Source organism: Danio rerio, chromosome 16 (genome assembly GCF_052040795.2).
Source record: "Danio rerio strain M-AB ecotype USA chromosome 16, GRCz13ab, whole genome shotgun sequence".
In the NCBI taxonomy this organism is placed as follows: domain Eukaryota; kingdom Metazoa; phylum Chordata; class Actinopteri; order Cypriniformes; family Danionidae; genus Danio; species Danio rerio.
The window spans coordinates 28169550-28190943 of record NC_141036.1 but is presented as its reverse complement, the minus strand read 5'-3'; the positions used below and the strand labels follow the sequence as shown (position 1 = coordinate 28190943).

At 36.7% G+C, this 21394-nt stretch overlaps 1 protein-coding gene across 2 annotated transcripts in view; it reads right to left on the bottom strand.

The window, feature by feature from the left end:
• Window positions 1–21394, bottom strand: part of jarid2a (jumonji and AT-rich interaction domain containing 2a) — a 97476-nt gene that overhangs the window by 52729 nt on the left and 23353 nt on the right. For both annotated transcript variants that reach the window (XR_015511395.1, XM_087287001.1), the window contains exons 2-3: window positions 13975–14098; window positions 7348–7492 (exon numbers count right to left, since the gene is read on the bottom strand). Coding sequence is in view for 1 of the 2 variants with exons in the window: in XM_087287001.1 (XP_087143127.1) it covers window positions 7348–7492; window positions 13975–14098 (269 nt within the window). In the remaining variant the exon portion in view is untranslated. The remainder of the gene's footprint in view (window positions 1–7347; window positions 7493–13974; window positions 14099–21394) is intronic.

The following is a 21394-nucleotide window of genomic DNA, read 5'->3' as shown; positions in this document are numbered from 1 at the left end:
GCTTGAGCGCGATTCAGCGCACTCACACTTCTCAAACGATCCGGGAAACGGGCCTGGGCACGGTACGGATGGCATAGTGTGAGTAGGCCCTGAGTACGGCCTAAAGCTCTTAACAATGACAATTGTCATCTTGGAATGACAATAAAATTGACTTTAACTGGAGTTGAAGATGAGAAAAAATAATCATAGAAATTGAGAGGTTTGGTTTTCTTTTCTTTTTTATGCAATTTTGATATGTCCCTTTGATTCAAATTCATTCAATAATTTTCTTTTTAGCTTAATCCCTGTATTAATCAGAGGTTGCCACAGCGGAATGAACTGCCAACTTATCCAGCATATGTTTTACACCGCGGATGCCCTTCCAGCTGCAGCCCAACATTGGGAAACACTGTGGGGGAAACATGAGCACCCAGAGGAAACCCACACAAACACAGGGACAACATGCCAACTCAACTCAGAAATGCCAACTGACCCAGCCGGGGCTCGAACCAGTGACTTTCTTGCTGTGAAACAATCATGCTACCCACTGCGCCACCGTGACATCCCTTGATTCAAGTTGACACTTTAATTTAATTTTAATAGTGAATGTTTTATTGAGGCTGAAAACTAGTATACAAACTATTTTTATAATCCATAAAAGAGACGGAAACATTTATCTGAAGCCCATTTTTAAAACACAGCATGAAACCACATTTGAGTTTAAGTTTGCAGGCAGAAGGACAAATATATCAAGTAAATTACATTATGCTAATTTGTGCCTGTGAAGGAATGAATCGCTGTCATTTTAGAAGAATTATCGTAAGTAACATGCCGGGCCCTCCATATTTTTAAATAATTTTACCTTTCATTTGAAGCCTCGTGTTTTATTCAGTTTTATTTTAGCACTTAAGTAAAGAGTTTTGGGAATCCAACAAAAAACAAAACAAAAGAGGCAGAGTGATCTGAATCACACCTTTAAAAAAATATCCAATTCTACAACTTTCTGTACATTTTGGTTAGTAGAAAGAAGAAATTATTAGGTAAATTTAAGTGTCAATTTGAATTAAAGGGGTGGCACAGTGGCTCGGTGGTTAGGACTGTTTCCTCACAATAAGAAGGTCGCTGGTACGAGTTTGCATGTTTGTGTAGGTTTCCTCCAGTTGCTCTGGTTTCCCTCATAGTCTAAAGACTTGCACTAAAGGTGAATTGGATCCACTAAAATTGCCTGTAGTGTGTGTGTGTGTGTGTGTGTGTGTGTGTGTGTGTGTGTGTGTGTGTGTGTGTGTGTGTGAGAATGAGTGTGTATGGGTGTCTCCCAAAACTAGGTTGCAGCTGGAAGGGCACCTGGGGTCCGTTCTTCGTACCTCGCTTAAAGGATCTAAGATTATTTGGCAGATCCTGGATCTCGCTAATTTGGTTCTTCAAACAAGTTCGCAAATCAGATAAGAATGTCTGGATAAACTGATCTGAGATTGCTGCGTGTGTTGTGAAGGACAGATCTATCGATCCTCGAAATCATGATCAGCAATGCAACGATTGGCTGACGGCACAGCAGCGTAATGACATCATCTGATTAATATTCAATTATCCATGTGAGCAAAATTACATCAAATTAGCAGTAAACGGCTTGTTAAATATGACACGCAATAACCTTCCACATTTGTTGTGAGCTGCAGGCTTTACACTTTCATGTGTCAAGAGTATTCATCATGTATTTCAATGCAAATCAATGTATTTAGTTCTACATTTAGAAAAGATTTTCTTTATTATAGTAGCCGTTTTTTTAATCTGTGTAAAGAATAACTGGTTGTTTACAAAAACCTTTTCATATTGGTAAAGGTGTCTGCAACTTTTGTGAAGCATCAAATCACTGGCATATTAACTGTCAAAACATGTTTATGACTGCATAAATGTATTATTGCTTTTAAAAAAAGTCACATATTGTGCATTTCTATTATACACAATTTGTACTAAAGCGATCTAAAAAGTTCATATCAATAAGTTTTCTATTTGCACCACCAGGTGGCAGTCTTTGTACTTTCATTTCGAGGGTGCAGATTGCATACGTTTGATTAATATGTATAACTTAATTTATTTTATTAATGACTAAAACTTTATATATATGGTTAAAATATGTACCATTTTCCCAAGTGTATAACTACTGTAAGAAAATATCAGAATTGGGAACATACTTTCTGTATTATCTTTGCTTGAACTAAGCCGAGCTAATCCTGTTTATATGAATTGAACCTGCTCCCGATCAGGTTTGAGCTAGCAGAACTGTTGCTATGACAACAACTCTCGGATCAGCTTTGAAGAACGAAACAATCCTGGATCGTGCCAAATTGTCAATATCCAAATCCAGCTAACTGAGTAATCCACGTACGAAGAACGGACCCCTGATGTGAAACACATATGATGGAATAGTTGGTGGTTCATTCCGCTGTGGCAACCCCAGATAAACAAGGGACTAACCCGAAGAAAAATGAATGAAGGAATGAATTTTATTCAAAGAGACTGCATTACTGTATTTTCAGAAGACTTTAGAATCCATGAGAAGAAAGCACTTGAAATTGAAAAATAAATTCAGTTTATTTCAAGTAGGTATCACTGCAGCCCAGAGATGTGGGAGAGATTACACTGCAAGTAGGTTGGATTACCTCCAAGTGGGAGGGGTTTACGCCATAGATGGGCTGGGTTTAGGTGGTTTGGGTGAAGTAGACATTATTAAAACACATCAGGTTACTGTGAGGTTGGGTTTAGGGTTGGGGTAGGTGTAGACATTAATAAAACACAACAGTTACTGTGAGGTTGGGTTTATGGTCGGGGTAGGTGTAGACATTAATTAAACACAACAGTTACTGTGAGGTTGGGTTTATGGTTCGGGGTAGGTGTAGACATTAATAAAACACAACAGTTACTGTGAGGGTTAGGGTTAGGGTTAGGTGTAGATATTAATTAAACACAACAGTTACTGTGAGGTTGGGTTTATGGTTCGGGGTAGGTGTAGACATTAATAAAACACAACAGTTACTGTGAGGGTTAGGGTTAGGTGTAGATATTAATTAAACACAACAGTTACTGTGAGGTTGGGTTTAGGGTTAGGGTTAGTTGTAGACATTAATTAAACACAACAGTTACTGTGAGGTTGGGTTTATGGTCGGGGTAGGTGTAGACATTAAAAAAACACAACAGTTACTGTGAGGTTGGGTTTATGGTCGGGGTAGGTGTAGACATTAAAAAAACACAACAGTTACTGTGAGGTTGGGTTTATGGTCGGGGTAGGTGTAGACATTAAAAAAACACAACAGTTACTGTGAGGTTGGGTTTATGGTCGGGGTAGGTGTAGACATTAAAAAAACACAGCAGTTACTGTGAGGTTGGGTTTATGGTTGGGGTAGGTGTAGACATTAATAAAACACAACAGTTACTGTGAGGTTGGGTTTATGGTTGGGGTAGGTGTAGACATTAATAAAACACAACAGTTACTGTGAGGTTGGGTTTATGGTTGGGGTAGGTGTAGACATTAATAAAACACAACAGTTACTGTGAGGTTGGGTTTATGGTCGGGGTAGGTGTAGACATTAATAAAACACAACAGTTACTGTGAGGTGGGGTTTATGGTCGGGGTAGGTGTAGACATTAAAAAAACACAGCAGTTACTGTGAGGTTGGGTTTAGGGTTGGGTTAGGTGTAGACATTAATAAAACACAACAGTTACTGTGAGGTTGGGTTTATGGTTGGGGTAGGTGTAGACATTAATAAAACACAACAGTTACTGTGAGGTTGGGTTTATGGTCGGGGTAGGTGTAGACATTAAAAAAACACAGCAGTTACTGTGAGGTTGGGTTTATGGTTGGGGTAGGTGTAGACATTAATAAAACACAACAGTTACTGTGAGGTTGGGTTTATGGTTGGGGTAGGTGTAGACATTAATAAAACACAACAGTTACTGTGAGGTTGGGTTTATGGTTGGGGTAGGTGTAGACATTAATAAAACACAACAGTTACTGTGAGGTTGGGTTTATGGTTGGGGTAGGTGTAGACATTAATAAAACACAACAGTTACTGTGAGGTTGGGTTTATGGTTGGGGTAGGTGTAGACATTAATAAAACACAACAGTTACTGTGAGGTTGGGTTTATGGTTGGGGTAGGTGTAGACATTAATAAAACACAACAGTTACTGTGAGGTTGGGTTTATGGTTGGGGTAGGTGTAGACATTAATAAAACACAACAGTTACTGTGAGGGTTAGGGTTAGGTGTAGATATTAATTAAACACAACAGTTACTGTGAGGTTGGGTTTATGGTCGAGGTAGGTGTAGACATTAAAAAAACACAACAGTTACTGTGAGGTTGGGTTTATGGTTGGGTTAGGTGTAGACATTAAAAAAACACAACAGTTACTGTGAGGTTGGGTTTATGGTCGGGGTAGGTGTAGACATTAAAAAAACACAACAGTTACTGTGAGGTTGGGTTTAGGGTTGGGTTAGGTGTAGACATTAATAAAACACAACAGTTACTGTGAGGTTGTGTTTATGGTCGGGGTAGGTCTAGACATTAATAAAACACAACAGTTACTGTGAGGTTGGGTTTATGGTCGGGGTAGGTGTAGACATTAAAAAAACACAGCAGTTACTGTGAGGTTGGGTTTAGGGTCGGGGTAGATGTAGACATTAAAAAAACACAACAGTTACTGTGAGGTTGGGTTTAGGGTTAGGGTTAGTTGTAGACATTAATAAAACACAACAATTACTGTGAGGTTTGGTTTATGGTCGGGGTAGGTGTAGACATTAAAAAAACACAGCAGTTACTGTGAGGTTGGGTTTAGGGTTGGGTTAGGTGTAGACATTTATAAAACAAAACAGTTACTGTGAGGTTGGGTTTATGGTCGGGGTAGGTCTAGACATTAATAAAACACAACAGTTACTGTGAGGTTGGGTTTAGGGTCGGGGTAGATGTAGACATTAAAAAAACACAACAGTTACTGTGAGGTTGGGTTTAGGGTTAGGGTTAGTTGTAGACATTAATAAAACACAACAATTACTGTGAGGTTTGGTTTATGGTCGGGGTAGGTGTAGACATTAAAAAAACACAACAGTTACTGTGAGGTTGGGTTTATGGTTGGGGTAGGTCTAGACATTAAAAAAACACAACAGTTACTGTGAGGTTGGGTTTAGGGTTAGGGTTAGTTGTAGACATTAATAAAACACAACAGTTACTGTGAGGTTGGGTTCATGGTCGGGGTAGGTCTAGACATTAAAAAAACACAACAGTTACTGTGAGGTTGGGTTTATGGTCGGGGTAGGTGTAGACATTAAAAAAACACAGCAGTTACTGTGAGGTTGGGTTTAGGGTTGGGTTAGGTGTAGACATTTATAAAACAAAACAGTTACTGTGAGGTTGGGTTTATGGTCGGAGTAGGTCTAGACATTAATAAAACACAACAGTTACTGTGAGGTTGGGTTTATGGTCGGAGTAGGTCTAGACATTAATAAAACACAACAGTTACTGTGAGGGTTAGGGTTAGGTGTAGATATTAATTAAACACAACAGTTACTGTGAGGTTGGGTTTAGGGTTAGGGTTAGTTGTAGACATTAATAAAACACAACAGTTACTGTGAGGTTTGGTTTATGGTCGAGGTAGGTGTAGACATTAAAAAAACACAACAGTTACTGTGAGGTTGGGTTTATGGTCGGGGTAGGTCTAGACATTAAAAAAACACAACAGTTACTGTGAGGTTGGGTTTATGGTCGGGGTAGGTGTAGACATTAATAAAACACAACAGTTACTGTGAGGTTGGGTTTATGGTCGGGGTAGGTGTAGACATTAAAAAAACACAACAGTTACTGTGAGGTTGGGTTTATGGTCGGGGTAGGTGTAGACATTAAAAAAACACAGCAGTTACTGTGAGGTTGGGTTTAGGGTTGGGTTAGGTGTAGACATTTATAAAACAAAACAGTTACTGTGAGGTTGGGTTTATGGTCGGAGTAGGTCTAGACATTAATAAAACACAACAGTTACTGTGAGGTTGGGTTTAGGGTTAGGGTTAGTTGTAGACATTAATAAAACACAACAGTTACTGTGAGGTTTGGTTTATGGTCGGGGTAGGTGTAGACATTAAAAAAACACAACAGTTACTGTGAGGTTGGGTTTATGGTCGGGGTAGGTCTAGACATTAAAAAAACACAACAGTTACTGTGAGGTTGGGTTTATGGTCGGGGTAGGTGTAGACATTAATAAAACACAACAGTTACTGTGAGGTTGGGTTTATGGTCGGGGTAGGTGTAGACATTAAAAAAACACAGCAGTTACTGTGAGGTTGGGTTTATGGTTGGGTTAGGTGTAGACATTTATAAAACAAAACAGTTACTGTGAGGTTGGGTTTAGGTAGTTTGGATGAAGCAGACATTAATAAAACACATCAGGTTACTGTGAGGTTGGTTTTAGAGTTGGGGTAGGTGTAGATGTAAATAAAACACAACATGTTACTGTGAGGTTGGATAAAGAGTTGGGATAGGTGCAGACAACCATAAAGCACAATATTAGACTCCAAGGTATTAAATAAATAAAAACTCCAGCTTAATACAGCCTACTTGGAGCTCAAGTCCCACCCACTTGGTGCTGGCCGCGACTTCCGTTTATACCCTTCTCATGTATTTTGGTAGGTAGAAGGATAACTGTATCAAGTAAATTACAAAATCTGATGCATTCATTTGTGCATTAATATTCAAAATAATAAATCACTGTAGTTTCCTAAAAACAAACTTAAATTTATGTGTTGAAATAGGCCATTCCTTCTTTTATTGGATTCAATCTCTGACTTATTCCTCTTTTTTATATAAAATGCCTCTAGTTTAATAGCTACAGTTTATTGACTCAAAGTCCATAAAAAGGAAAAGGACAGAAGCACAATGATCTGAATCATTTGGTGGGAAAAGAGATGCTAATCTAATCATACAGAAGACCTGCGGAGGGAAGCACTTGGGTCTGATATATAAAAGCTAAGCAAAAAGCCTGACTGTGCAAGTCATTTTTAATTGGCCAAGAGCATATGTTGTGCTTTGATGCTTCTTCCAAGCACTTGATGTTCAAACAAGAATCAACCAAGCAGGATATCCATCATTGATTAGCTCAAAAACCAGTTACATTTTGCTGATGAACAATCACTGATTCAACCTAGAAAGAAACATTATATCTTTTACCACTGAAAGATACATAAAGGGATAGCATTTCAGTCCATTCACTGCTATTTTCCCACTTAGTTCATGAATGATGATTTATTCATCCATTAAAGCTCTTTTTAACCATGCACTAACACAGAATGACACAAAACCACAATAAAGTGCAGGTCTAAGTAAACTCACTTCTTCCTGGCAGGCCCGTCCATAGAGAACTCATGGTTGCGCTCTTTGCTCTGCACTGCATGCTGGGTCCGTTCTGACTTACAGCTTCCCACAAACAGGCCAGCTTTAGTGCCCGATCCATTCAGATGACCATTAGCAAAGGAGCCTGGGGAAGGAGATGTGGTTCAGATATAAACAGGCAAACATGAACAGAAAAGCAAACAAATTCCTCCATGCTGTTCTTAAGCCGATCTGTTCGCAAGAAATAAACTAATCCAAAGGGAGCAGAAACACTTTAAAATGTCTCTGAAATGGAGAAGAGGATTTTTCAAATCACTAAGTGTAAGCACTGTGGTGAACAAACATGAGTGGACACTCAGAATGAACTGACAGGAAATAAAGAGCAAAATCAAAGTGTGTATAGTGTCCTGTTACGTTTATCTAAGATTTCAGTGTTAAATTGGGCAAAAATAAAATAGATAAATAGAAAATAAATAGTTCATCTATCCCCTTACTGATTTCGCAATTGCAAAACGTGATCATTAATTGAGAATAAAAACTATGGATCTCACAACATGTATGGGGCCCTAGAAGAAATATAGGTGACACACCTCCTTTTTAAAATCGTACATTTTCGTACGACTGAGCTTCCACGAACTAGCCACTAAACTGACAAAACGTAAAATACTTATGGTTCCTCATGAGATCGTAGGCCCTATTAGAATGGCTCTGTTTATTATTGTTCTGAGTTTGGCAAAATGACTCAACAGCGCCACCTATGCACTTTTGACAGAGTGGTCCCCAATGTACATTTCACACACACATGCAAAAATTTGCACACACCTCAAACATGCCAATGCCTACAAAAAGTCTCTTGGAGCGAAATCTCACAACTAACAGGAAGTTAGATATTTTTAACTTCCTCTGACAAAAAAGGCCATTTCCAGGCTTTGTATTTCTCCTAGGGATTTTAGCAGATCAACAGCCAAAATTGGATATTTTCATCTAAATGTCTTAGCGATGTTAAATTGTGAAGATCTAGAGTTTTCGTCAAAGGGCGTGTCCGTGGCGCTCTCAGAAATGTTGATGTTTCACTACGAAACAGAAAGTTGTTATAAGACATGCATTGTCTGATCTGCTTCAAAATCCATACATTTGATTAGAGTCCTGACCTAAACACGTTTAATGTCAATATTCAGTTACTGTTATAGCGCCACCTGCTGGCAACAGGAAATTACATGTTTTACAGTGTAACAAATGCCTCCTAGAAATTTTAATATTAAATAATAATTTATTATTTAATAAATTTATTAAATTTTATTTATTATCGAGTCTATTTGTCAGTATAATCCAAAGCCCTTTGTGATGTTAAATTGTAAAGATCTAGAGTTTTCGTCGAAGGGCGTGTCTGTGGCAGACTGAGAAAGTTCAGTGTATCGCCGTGGATGAGGAAATACTTAGAACTCATATACTTATAATAACTTATAACCGATTTGCCTGAAAATTCACATGTTCAATGATATTACTTTCCTAAAGACATCTACATGCCAACACTGAGTTACAATCATACAGCGCCACCTGCTGACAGAAGAAAGTTTGGCATAAATCTCTGATTTTTCTTAGGATTTATTTATATGTATCAGCTCAATTTATTATTGTCCGCTGTTCTCTGTTATCCTAAGGCCACCAGGTGGTGGTGAGCCCGGGTGCGAGGTCCCTTTCATTGCTGCTTGCAGTTTTAATTATAACATGTATTTGGCCTTTGTGTACGTTTAATTGCATTTTGTTAAAATTTCAAGTATTATTATATAGTTATATTTTATTACTAAATATATTCATAATTGTATTTAAAAGTTATATATTTATATAAAAAATAACTGAAAATAATGTTATGTTTTGCTAATAAATTCTGCGAAAAAAGTATACACTCTTAATGCCAAAGTCAGACTACTTCTTAAATAAATGTAGTTAATTAATAAAAGCACCTACGGTCCACATACTGAACAATAGTGTAGTTTTATTTTATTTAGCTCTGTTCATTTTTTGTCCAAATAATAGGAATATTCACAAAATAGAAATAAAATTATCTGAAAAACTCATTTGCAATATCTGTTCATGTATTGCATTTTATATTTTATGATGCTTACATTTACATGCATATTGTATAGAAAATACATCTATAGACCATTTTGAGGGTGGTCAATGGTCTCAACGTATTTCCTGTTTTACATTTTTAATAACTATAGTTTCTGAAAATCCAAAAAGATAATAAATAATGTTATGATAGCTGTTTTAACATTAGGTTGTGATTGAATTGTCTCTTATTACAGTTATGAAATAATTTGTTAACAAGCAGGAAATGTTCATGGGCCAATGACATGACCACATTGAAATGATCTCTAGTCAATGATACAGTTTATGATATAGAATGATATTTAGCATCTAGTTAATATTTTGTATTTTAGAATATATAAAATCTACATATTTGCAATATAAACAAGTAAATGATGCCATTATAAATAAAAAATGCAAGACTGTACAGGTTAACTCATCACACAAAATTCAGACAGATGCCTGATATAATTACAGAGAATATGCAAGTCTCTTTGAAATCCAGCACTATGCTTTTGATTCCAAACTAATTTGAGAGGAATCCTCAAGTGTGACTGAAAGCGCATAAAGCGGTGAGCTCACGAGGTGCTCTGCTCATGCCCTTGACATTCTCTGCGAGATGATGCACTGCGCCATACAGAGCCCAGCAGGTCACCGAGTTCAGTACATTACAGCGCACTCAGAGCCCTGCACAGCCCATACAGAGACTGCATTATTCAGGACAGCGTTTACTTTGCTCACACATTTTCAGCGCAATCATAGTAGAACAATAATATTCCTAATGGACCGTTGAGAGAGGCTGTGGAAATACAGAAGAGTCCCATAGTGATATGTGCTCCCCTGAGTGTGTCACAGATGCATCGTCTTAGAATCTAAGGTGAAACAGTTCTTCAAACACCTTTAAATTTCACACTAAACTGCACATTCCTCTGTATTTGATGATTAAAAAAAAGTTAAACTGAAGGCAATTTTTCTCCATTTTGATTAGCAAAAACACTGGAATGTGACTGATTTGATGTGATTATTTATAGGGTCATTGGTATGTGATGAAACATTAAACATTTATAAAACTGGCTTTCTAAAAGCTAAAATGGCATTCATCATACGAGTTTGTAAATGTGACCATGGTAAAAGTTCTGCTCATGAATATTAACTATGCCTGGATATGTTGGAAAGATTACCTGGCAATATCAGTATGAAGCTCATTAATATACATGAGCTTAGTCATCGCCATCACAATCCATCAAATATCTTAAAACTCACCATTGAAAAGAAGATTTTCATTAGGTTTTCTAGTAAAAATACATAAACGCTCTTAAATCATAATACAGCTACTGTTATTGAGAACCAAATGGAGAAATTTATCAAATATGGCAAAAATTTGTGCAACTATAAAAAAGCACTGATGGGTGTGGAAATTTCTGCAGATGATTTACAGACAATTCTCAAATTAAAGGACAAAGATGTAAGATCTCACTTACTTATCAACCAACGCAATAAGCCCAGCACAATTTAGCACAGTGGCAAATAAACAGAGCCGATGCTCATAATGTGCAGATGATCTATTATGACCAAGCACGGCACAATGTTTTTTTTTCCTCTACAAAGAGCTACAAAACTTATGGGGGGGCTAAAAAAATAATCAATATTCTTGATCCGAAAGTTAGTCTATTTTATAAAAAAATTGATGACAGTGGTCTCTCGTTCAGAAATCCACAAAGTAGTCCGCTTGTCACAATCACCAGCAATCCAGGCTTGTAGATCGCTGGGAATCATTCACTTTCACACAGGACTAAATATCTGTCACCATATGGACTACAAATCCTGTCATGTATCACACATTCACACCTGTTCCTGTTTTCCACTGATTGATAACACACACAGCTGAAGCTGTTCAGGACGGATTGCATGGACTTCAAAAGCAGCACAGACACACACACACCAGTTGCTGAGTCTTGTTTATCTGTCATTGTGAACATTACGACACATTTTCCTTGCCTTGCCGTGTTAGACCCTTGGTTTGTTGTATTGTTTATTCCTGTCTGCTGCCTGCCTTTTGACTATTTTATTCTTATCTTATTTTTTATAATTTTTATTATTTGTTTTCATTTTCTTACACTTGTCTCTTTTATTCTTGTTTATGTAAAGCACTTTGAATTGCCACTGTGTATGAAATGTGCAATATATAAATAAACTTGCCTTGCCTTGCCATTTCGCCTCTTTACTGACCACAACTCTGGATTTTCTGTATATCTGTTTGCCCCTGTGTTGATCATTGCTTGCCTGACCATTTTCCTAATAAAACCTGCATTTGGATCCTCAACTCCTTTCACATGACCCTGCTTTATTTTTATACGGAACGCATTCTGTATTGTATAGGTAACATGACACGGGAGATTGATCGACAATGGTCTACAGCCAATCAGGACACAGAATATAATGCGCTGTAAAAAAAGAAAACTCATATTGCAAAAAACTGCAAAATCTTCAGAAATGGACATTATACATGTGCTCATCTCGCACGCCTTATGTTCACTAACAGTAATCCATATCTGAATGTATTTATGTGAGATAGCGTTTTTGACAGTTCAGGTTCAAGAAGCCTGTCTGAGAGGACTATAAGCAGTGTTTAGTTTGTAAATGAATAATTTCTGGAACAAAACCAGAAAATAAAAGTTACAGTGACTGACGTCCACCACACAATTTCAGTTTTCTTGAAACATGATGTCCTTAATTGGTGATAGCACAAAAAAAGAGCATCACATTTCTGAATGGTCTTTAATTATTTTGTTGCCCTTTAACATTAAATGTCAAACATGGACAATAAAAACATTCTGCTATCCTGATAAATATCCTGATTTCCTGCTGTATTGATCAGGCTCATTTTCAGATTTACTGGTGGTTTTAAAGAATGAAAATATGCTTGACTCATATCCTCTCTGCCATTTTAAAAATACAAATACTATTTAGACAGGCCACTATGTCATTTATTTTGCTGCTCACTGCGCGCGAAACAATCACCAAACAATGAGAGTGATTGTAAACATAAGAAAGATGATTGGCTGAAAATACTGTTCAGGGTCAATAGTTTAACGTGACTTTTGCTTTAACATGTGAGTGGTGACTACCATTATGTGTGCGTGCGCGCACAGTCCACACAGGCTTCGGTTGCACTCAATCACATTCTCTCTCTCTCACACACACACATGCAGGTATTCACCACGCACAAGTTAATGCTGGATCCATTAAAATATATAGAAGAACGCAAAACACGAATATTTCAATATTTGACTTTTTTGGAACAGCATCTGGCAAGATCAGGCTCAAATTAAGCAGTGACTATAAGATCATGCTGGTATTTTGAGACTCACCAAAATTGTTTGTTCTAATGTGTCTTTTAATTCCTAAGGTAATTTCAAAATTACACATTTGGCAAATGATATGTTCAGATGATGTGTTCTTATGCTATCTGTTCTGTTCTCCACCCAGCATCAACAACTGCAGTAATATCAACATTTAAAACTAATTTCAAACAATGCTTAAGTTGTTATTCAAGCAACGACCAATAATTTATAGAATGCAAAAGATACTACATCATATTGCACGATTGATTTAAACGCTCTCCCCCCATAAAATTAGCATCTGACCAAGAAACTTCTACAAATGCAAACTCAGTAAGGCCAGTCGCAAAAATAGCTCCATGCTTTTTCAGCAATATTCTGCTGTGTGTGCTTAATAAATACCAACAATATAATAACTAGGGATGCATTAAATATTCGGCCACTGAAAAAATTCAGCTAAAAATGGCCCAAAAGTGCACTTTGGTGGACGTAAGATTTTTTATCATGAAACAACGCGGCCGAAACAGTATGTCATGAGGATGTAAACAGAAATCAAGGCTTGCACGTGGTGGGTGAAGCAACATGTGTTTTCTGTTCTGATCCTCTGCACTTCAACGCAACTGTCTTTGATCGACGATATAAGACCATTACTATGCACAAATAAAGCTGCATGCACGAAATGATCCAGACCAAGATGGAAAGCTGAAGTAGTGTGTGCACATGATGTAGGCCAACAGTTATATTAATATTTATACAATATAGTTGTAATGATATTTATATATGATCAAACTAGTGCTAGTGTTCAACTTAATCAAAACAGATCCTTAAATTGTTTTAAATCCGGTTTTGTAGTTCGGGCCCAAATAAATATTTGTTGCATTTTTAAATTGTTTTTATTTGCTTTCCTCTTTTTTTGATTTTCGGTTTCGGCCGAGAATTTTTATTTCAGTGCATCCCCAATAATAAAGACCAAAAAGACCATTCGTTGGAGCAGGGAGTTAGTATATCTGGCCCAAAATGTGATATTCTCCACATATCCTTCCCTGAAGGGGTTCAGAACGGCAGCTAAAAGCAGCAGTGTCAGATGTTGAGGGTCAAGGAAGTGAGTTCTTTGCTGCAGCTGCTCTAAAGGTCAGTGTTTATCTGTAGTCTCTAGATCTCTGAAAGCACTGCTCTAGGAAAGAGGAAAACTCACCATTAACTCTTCCAGTGCCGTTCTCCACTTTACTCTTCTGAGCCGTTTTAAACTCTTTAAGTGAGAGGTAGAGCACCCGGCGGACCACTCTCTCTTCTGACCACGGGATCCCATCATTATCATCCTGCAGACACACACACAAGAGTTCATGTAAACAGAAGTGTAAAAATCGATCATTCAAATGAATTTATTCAGAAATGATTCATTTGTGTGGATTTTAGTAAAGAAACAAAAACAGACAATAAAATGTAATTATAGCTTGCTGCACTGTTCACTGAAATATATCTGACATTTGTAAACACACTGAAATTCTGGGAAAACAACAATTATGCTCGAGAGTATAAATCACAGGAGCTCATTATTAGAGTTATTATTAGTATGAATAGACTTTTGCTCATTTCGATTTAGCCTATTTCTGCTCCAAGCTCTCACTGATTTCAGACCTTGCATGGTGTGCATCAATCAAGATCCAACACTGACATAACAAACTAATCCAATTTCGAGGAAGTAAACAATCCCATCATCATCTGGCATGAAGGAGAAAGTTCATTATAGAGCGGTAAGAACAAAACAGATAACCTAAAGCAAAAACATGTGCTCTCTAAATAAACATTAATTAGCTAAACAATTGGAAAAACCCATGTGATTTTATTACAACAAATAAAAGAACTGACAAACACTGAATATGGACAGGAGAAGAAAAAAAAAACAGCACAGAGGACTGACTGTGCTATAAATAGTGCTGTTGGCTGCAGTTTCTGAATTCCAGCACGTGTCAGAAAGCCTTTTATTACTAAATGCTCTGAAAGCAATCACAACAAATGCGGTCAGTGTTAGTATAACACTTGTTCCCCACAGAAAACCCTGTAGTAAGACATCTTTCACATTAGGTAGCTGAATGACCTCACTGTTTTTCACATTTCTCTTAAAGCCTCAAAACAAAGCTCCAGTAATGTGATCACTTATAAAGTGTTAAACTTTTAACATAACAGTTTAGTGACTTTAAAGGACATGACTGAGAACAAGCTTGGAAAAGACAACAAACTGTTAAGTTAATAGCATTCAAGTTTTAATGCCAAGGACCCACAAATATCTTTTGGTTGATGATGTGTTAAAATGTGTTCTTATTTAGTTTATATTTATGTGTTTTTAATAAAGTAATAATGCTTAATAATTTGTGTTTCTCTGAATGTAAATCTATCATGTTGCCTTTTTTAATAACAGACTGTATGTTTTCATCTTTTTAAAAGTTATGTGTGAGTCTTTCAATTGTCCTCAGTGTGAAAGGATGGATGTCAAAATAATATATTTCCTCTTGGAAATGCTTCAAATGTAGAAGATGCTAGAAAACGGATTTGCAAATAGTTGAAGACAGTTTAAACAAACAAGCTGTTGAGCTTCAAGGTAAAAAAAAGGCACCAACTTGAACTGGATAATGAATCAGATTCAGAAAGAAAACGAAAGAAAAAAAATGAAGGATGGAAGGAAGGTAGAAAGGAAGGAAGGAACCAAGGAATGAAAGAAAAAAGGATAAATGGAGACAAAAAAAGACATGAAGAAAGATAGAGCCAAGAAAAATAGAGGCTAAAGAAAGAAAGAAAAAAAAAGAAAGAAAAAACAAAGAAAAGAAAAAAGAAAAGAGTAACAAAGGAAAAAAGATGGAAAAAGGATGTGAGGATGGAATTAAAGAAAAAGGAAAGCAAACATGGAAAAAGGAGGGAAAGAAGGAAGAAAGAAAACAAAAAAAGTAAAAAAGAAGATAAGAGGATGGATGGAAGGAAAGAAAGAAAAATGAAAATAAACAGGAAAAAAAGAGGGAAGGAAGGAAGGAAGCAACGAAGGAAAGAAAGAAGGAAGAAAGGAAGAATGGAAACAAAAGAAAGACATGAAGAAAGATAGAGCCAGAAAAAGAGAAAAAGAAAGAAAAGAAAGAGAAAAAGGAAAGAAAAGAAAAGAATAGAAAGAGGAAGGAAAAGAAAGGAGTAATGAAGAAAAGAAGGACAATAGGATGTGAGGATGGAAGAAAGAAAAGAAAAAGGAACTGAAAAAAGGAAAGAAAGAAAGAAAGAAAGAAAGAAAGAAAGAAAGAAAGAAAGAAAGAAAGAAAGAAAGAAAGACACGAAGAAAGATAGAGCCATAAAAAAGAGAAAAAGAAAGAAAAAAGAAAAGAAAGAAAGAAATGAAGAAAGAAAGAAAAAAAAGAAAGAAAGAAAGAAAAAAAGAAAGAAAGAAAGAAAGAAAGAAAGAAAGAAAGAAAGAAAGAAGTAAAAAAGAGGATGTGATGAAGGAGGGAAGGAAAGAAAAGGCTAAGTAAACATGAAAAAATGAGAAGAGAAAGAAAGAAAGAAAGAAAGAAAGAAAGAAAGAAAGAAAGAAAGAAAGAAAGAAAGAAAGAAAGAAAGAAAGAAATGTCCTCTTGAAGCATCTGTTCTGTTAAGCTTGACACATCACAGGTCAAGCACAGGAATGCTGTGCAGTGGTGTGTGTATGTGTATGTGTGTTAACATGAACACTGTGAGCTTTTAAAGCACCAGGCTTTCATCAAGACATTTAATATTCTTCATATCTGCTGTACTGCTATCACAACAAATCAGACTTATTTCAGTCAACTGATCCTGATCACAAGATTGACAATTAAGCTGTCCTCCCCCCAGCGCCAGTGACTTGAAATACTGGAGCTGATTATATCAACGTGAAGTGTTTGACCTCAGTTCAGGGCCTCCTCACGGCACAGGAGGAAAGTGCCACTCTCTGGGGAGCTCCACAGGTATATTGTGGCGCTCATGTGAAAGTCCCTGTCAGCGCAAACCAAAAACAACATGACATTTCACAGGTAGAGGCCAGGCTGTATTATTTATGAGATTATGCATGTATGGGCCCACAAAAAAAGACATTAGAAAGTGGAAGCCACCATTCTCAGACTACTAGTCAAAAAAAATAAATGATTCCCTGACCTTCTAGAAACCTCATCTGTAATTATGATTTAAAAGAGTCCATTATTGTGTTAACAGGTTTGACTTCCTTTAGGGCCTAGTGTTGCTGTGTATGAAATAGATCTGCATTTCCAAAGCACAAAATCCATTCCAAAAGGAGTAAATCTCCACATCAGTAAGCACTGCTTCTATACTCTAGTTATCTAACACACTGAAATACCTGCAACTTATTACATTCAGGTAAACATGGCCAGTTTTGTTGTTGTTGTGCATTTGATATTATTTTGTTTGTCTTTGACTCAATGTGAACCAGCACCTATAGTGAACATGATACTGTTTTAGATCTGCACCAAAATAATTGGTCTGAGATTGGCTGAACTCTGGAGTGGTGAGAAAGCAATCCAACCCAATGAACCAACACAGCAGACTTTATCACACTGTTAGAGTCATTAAGCGCACCACATGAAAAATAGCACTTGTTTTTTTAATGGCTTTCAGAATAAAAACCTGGAAGTGACTAAGACGGCGAGATCTGCCAAATAAGACGTTTGGTCCAAAACACATAAAAATACCAGCAATACTTGATTACATCTTTCTTGATTTGATGAAGTAACATAACTGCTGCAAAGAAAGTCACAAGGTCCTGTGAAATAATAATACATTTTTTAGATGTTAGTAAGAGTATTATTTTAAGGATATCTATTAGCTAGTGTACTCCAAAACTGACAAAACTTGCGCTTAGAAGATATTAAACTGATACAAACATAATCAACAATTTTTTTGCGTCATACTTCAGTTTCTCATCAAATCTTCTGATCAATAAAAATGCTCTCTAGTATCTGACATGACCCGCCCCGCCCCGCCCCTTCAAGACACTTGGTAAAATCTACAAAGGATACATGGCTGGTCAAAAGCGCGAGTCTAGAAAGGAAACAGCTGCGGATTCGCACATCAACATAGCATCATATTTTTAAGGGGAGGAGCTACTCTATATCCCACCAAAGAGCTTAGAATGATCAAAAGGCAAAACTTAATAGAACATTGCAACAGCAGCACCCAGCAACAGCCCCTGATTCCACCATTTTGGAGTGAAAGCGATCGGCTGTCCATTGGATCTTATTGCTGTCGCGATGGCAAGCAGCTCCTTTGTTTTTTGTTTATTTGAAAAGCGCATTAAAGCTGAGATGCAACCTGAAAGACAACTATACAACATGTACTATCACAGTCATCAGCACTTTTAAAAGTTATTTTACAGACTTATATTTCTTAATTTCAGTCGATACAATATAATTCCGATATTGATATGGACAATATTAAAAACACAGGAAAATCTACCAAGAACGTACACAACGGATGTCTGTACCTACAAATGTCTGCAAACTGAATATGCAAAGTCTATAATAATACCTCCAGGCTCTTATAACTTTTTTTTTTTAATAAAAACAATACAAAAAAATATTTTTCACTTTTTATTTGTATTAGCCTTTACAAACAAGAAATGTCAAATAAACTATCAAATAAATAAAACTCTCAGACTGCGCTTTTTTATTTATATAAATAATATACAGACATAGTTTATAGAGGTTAGTTAGACTAACGCGAACAAAAACTTTTATCAGCGTTTTTTTTTGTTGTACATGCTGAATGTTAAACAATCAAAATAATACCAAAATCTTACAATTATGACATCCACATCGTAAAAAACAAAGAATAATAATTATAATAACAAAATCAAAGAGTATAGGTCTTTATGCTTTGCGTGTATGCGCAAGGAGAATGCTAAGAACTTCTGGTCGGCTGCTGATGCATATAAACTGTCATATTTGGACAGCTTTGAAACAATATTTTTAATCTATTTTATTCCCTTTTAACGTCTTTGAACTAATACTGCTGATGACCAGCGCCACCTCCTGAACTTACTTTAAAAAAAATGCGATCTAACAAGATGGAAAACAACTGCTGTGAGGCATTATCTCCTTGTTGTCAAACGGCATCTTGTGCAGTTTAAATGAAGCCTTGTCATCGCTAAAGTCAACATTTTCTCTTTCTTTCAAATATTTAACCAACCAAAACAAATGTAATTCACCAAAATGTTTGACATACACAAATAGCCTACTGTACTGTCCCACTAACATAAACATAAACAGCTCACGATTAGAATCAACATGCAAATCAGCCAGCAGAGTATCAGTAACAGACTTTAATTGGTCATTTTTGTAAATTGTATAACTTACACACCTGTTAAGTTTTATGTCAGTAATCTGGTTTGCTCTAGTATTTGCGTGTGTGTCTGTGTGTGCGTGCGCGTGCATTGGAGAGCCGCTTAGCTAACAGCTGACAGGTCGGGAACACACACACACTGTATTTCTGGCGGCAGACACGTGAACTAAAATAAAGTTTTTCTCTCTCGCTTGAACCAAATCTGACAGATTATAACGGCGTTAACACACACCTTTCAAAGTTGTGTGTCACAAAAACACTCCATAATCCACTCAAAACGCTATTGAAACTAATTTTCAGAGAGCAAATTACCTGTTGTAAATGTTGCAAACGGAAGTTCTAAACATTCTACCGGAAGACACTTGTCGCTATGGTGCCCTCCATGCAGCTGCCAAGAAAAAGGTCTATATTAATATATGGAACCACATACGCTGATTCTGCACATTTGACTGATAGCTTACCTTTATTTCCTATAATGTATAAACTTCTTGTATGTTATACTATATCATGAACACATCTTCAAGGAGAACTGTCTGTCTTTAGAAAACTTTAGGTGGTATTTTCTGGTTTTGAAAAGAGCAGTAATGGTTTGTTTACAGAGGTAACCTAGAAAACACTATATCACTATGATTAATAAGCACCACCTGTTGGAAAAGTGTGCATCTGCATCTCATTCCTATCGACTGCTGTTTCCATCAGATGTTTTTAGTAGCAGGCCAGCAGTTCCACAAAACTGATGCAGACCCTTCTGTTTTTGCTTCAGTTTTCGAAATTTTACAGGCTAGTTTAGATTAAAAACTGCTCATGCTGCATCTTTAACCACTTTCCCACTATCAGTCAATTGTTACATCATTACCTAATATGCAACACACATCTGACAGGCAGCTTTCTGTTTGTGCACTTGGACATAACTCATTAATGAGAAGTTTAAACTGACAAGATTTCAAAAAACAATGATGGCTGAGTAACTGAGTAATGGCAACACCTTCTGGTAAGGGCATGAAGAGAGGCACTTCATTTGCATTTAAAGAGACTCAAACTGCTTTTTTTTCTTTACCCAAAATTAGAGAATGCAGAATGAACAATAAACACAATAACAATAACCATTGTGTATTTACTTTCAGCATTTATATCACAGGTGGCAAACTCCAAGTTCCCGGAGAGCTGCAGCTCCGCAAAGTTTAGTTCCAACCCTAATTAAACACACCTAATCAAACTAATTGAGTGTTTTAGGCTTGTTTGAAACCTATAGATAGGTCTGTTGAAGGTCCTCCAGGAATTCAGTTTGACACCGCAAATGTATAGCATAATACGGTCTTAGAAACAAAGTGATGTGCCAAATATCTAACTGTGTATTCACAGCGAAAGCAGCAAGAGCATCAAAGTAGCCGGAAGTCATTCATTTTCAATGGGAGCTGGCGGTGATAGGTGTTGAGGAGGAGCAGCGTGGCGCATCTTTGCCGGTCTGATCGTCGAGGAGAGTTGAAATCAAGTCAACTTTATGGTAATAAGCTATGACGCGGTTCAGCGGCAAGCAATCAGAATAAAGAAGTCCACCGCTTGAGAGGAGTTTAGAAAAGTCAGTCCTGTCAACTTTGATTACGACGACAGTTGTTCCCAAGGGTTTGATTATTGCATTATTGCGAATTTCCAATTATTTCATACATATATATATATATATATATATATATATATATATATATATATATATATATATATATATATATATATATAGTTTTTTTTTAAGCGGGAAACTCATGCAACAATACAAAACAGTATTGCTGCTTCAGAATATTTCGGGCATATGGACACATTTTGATAAAGTGGAGCAAAGTCACACCACACACAACTTGATCTTCCATAATTAAATAAATTTGATAAAAAGTGCGCAAAATTTCCACACAGAAAGCATGTTTTTATGCGGGAATGTAACTAGTTTGCAGATATGCTGCAAAAGCTCCTTTCAAAACAAGATCAATGTAGTGAATTTTGACACTCTTGCCGGCGAAGTTGTACGAGCAGACAGCGTTGTCGCCAGGGCGTCCAGAGGGAACTTTGACGCTTTCACCGCCTCTGCTGTGAACACACAGCTACTGTCACTATTGATGAATTAATTGAATATTTAATGAATAAAAGTATTGATTTCTTTCAAAAATTATTTCTAAATATACATATACTATCATATATATTGTGAAAAATGTGTATTTATACTCTGAAATGTCTTCAAAGTGTGGTTTTCTTTTTTAGTCATGAGACTGATAGATGGG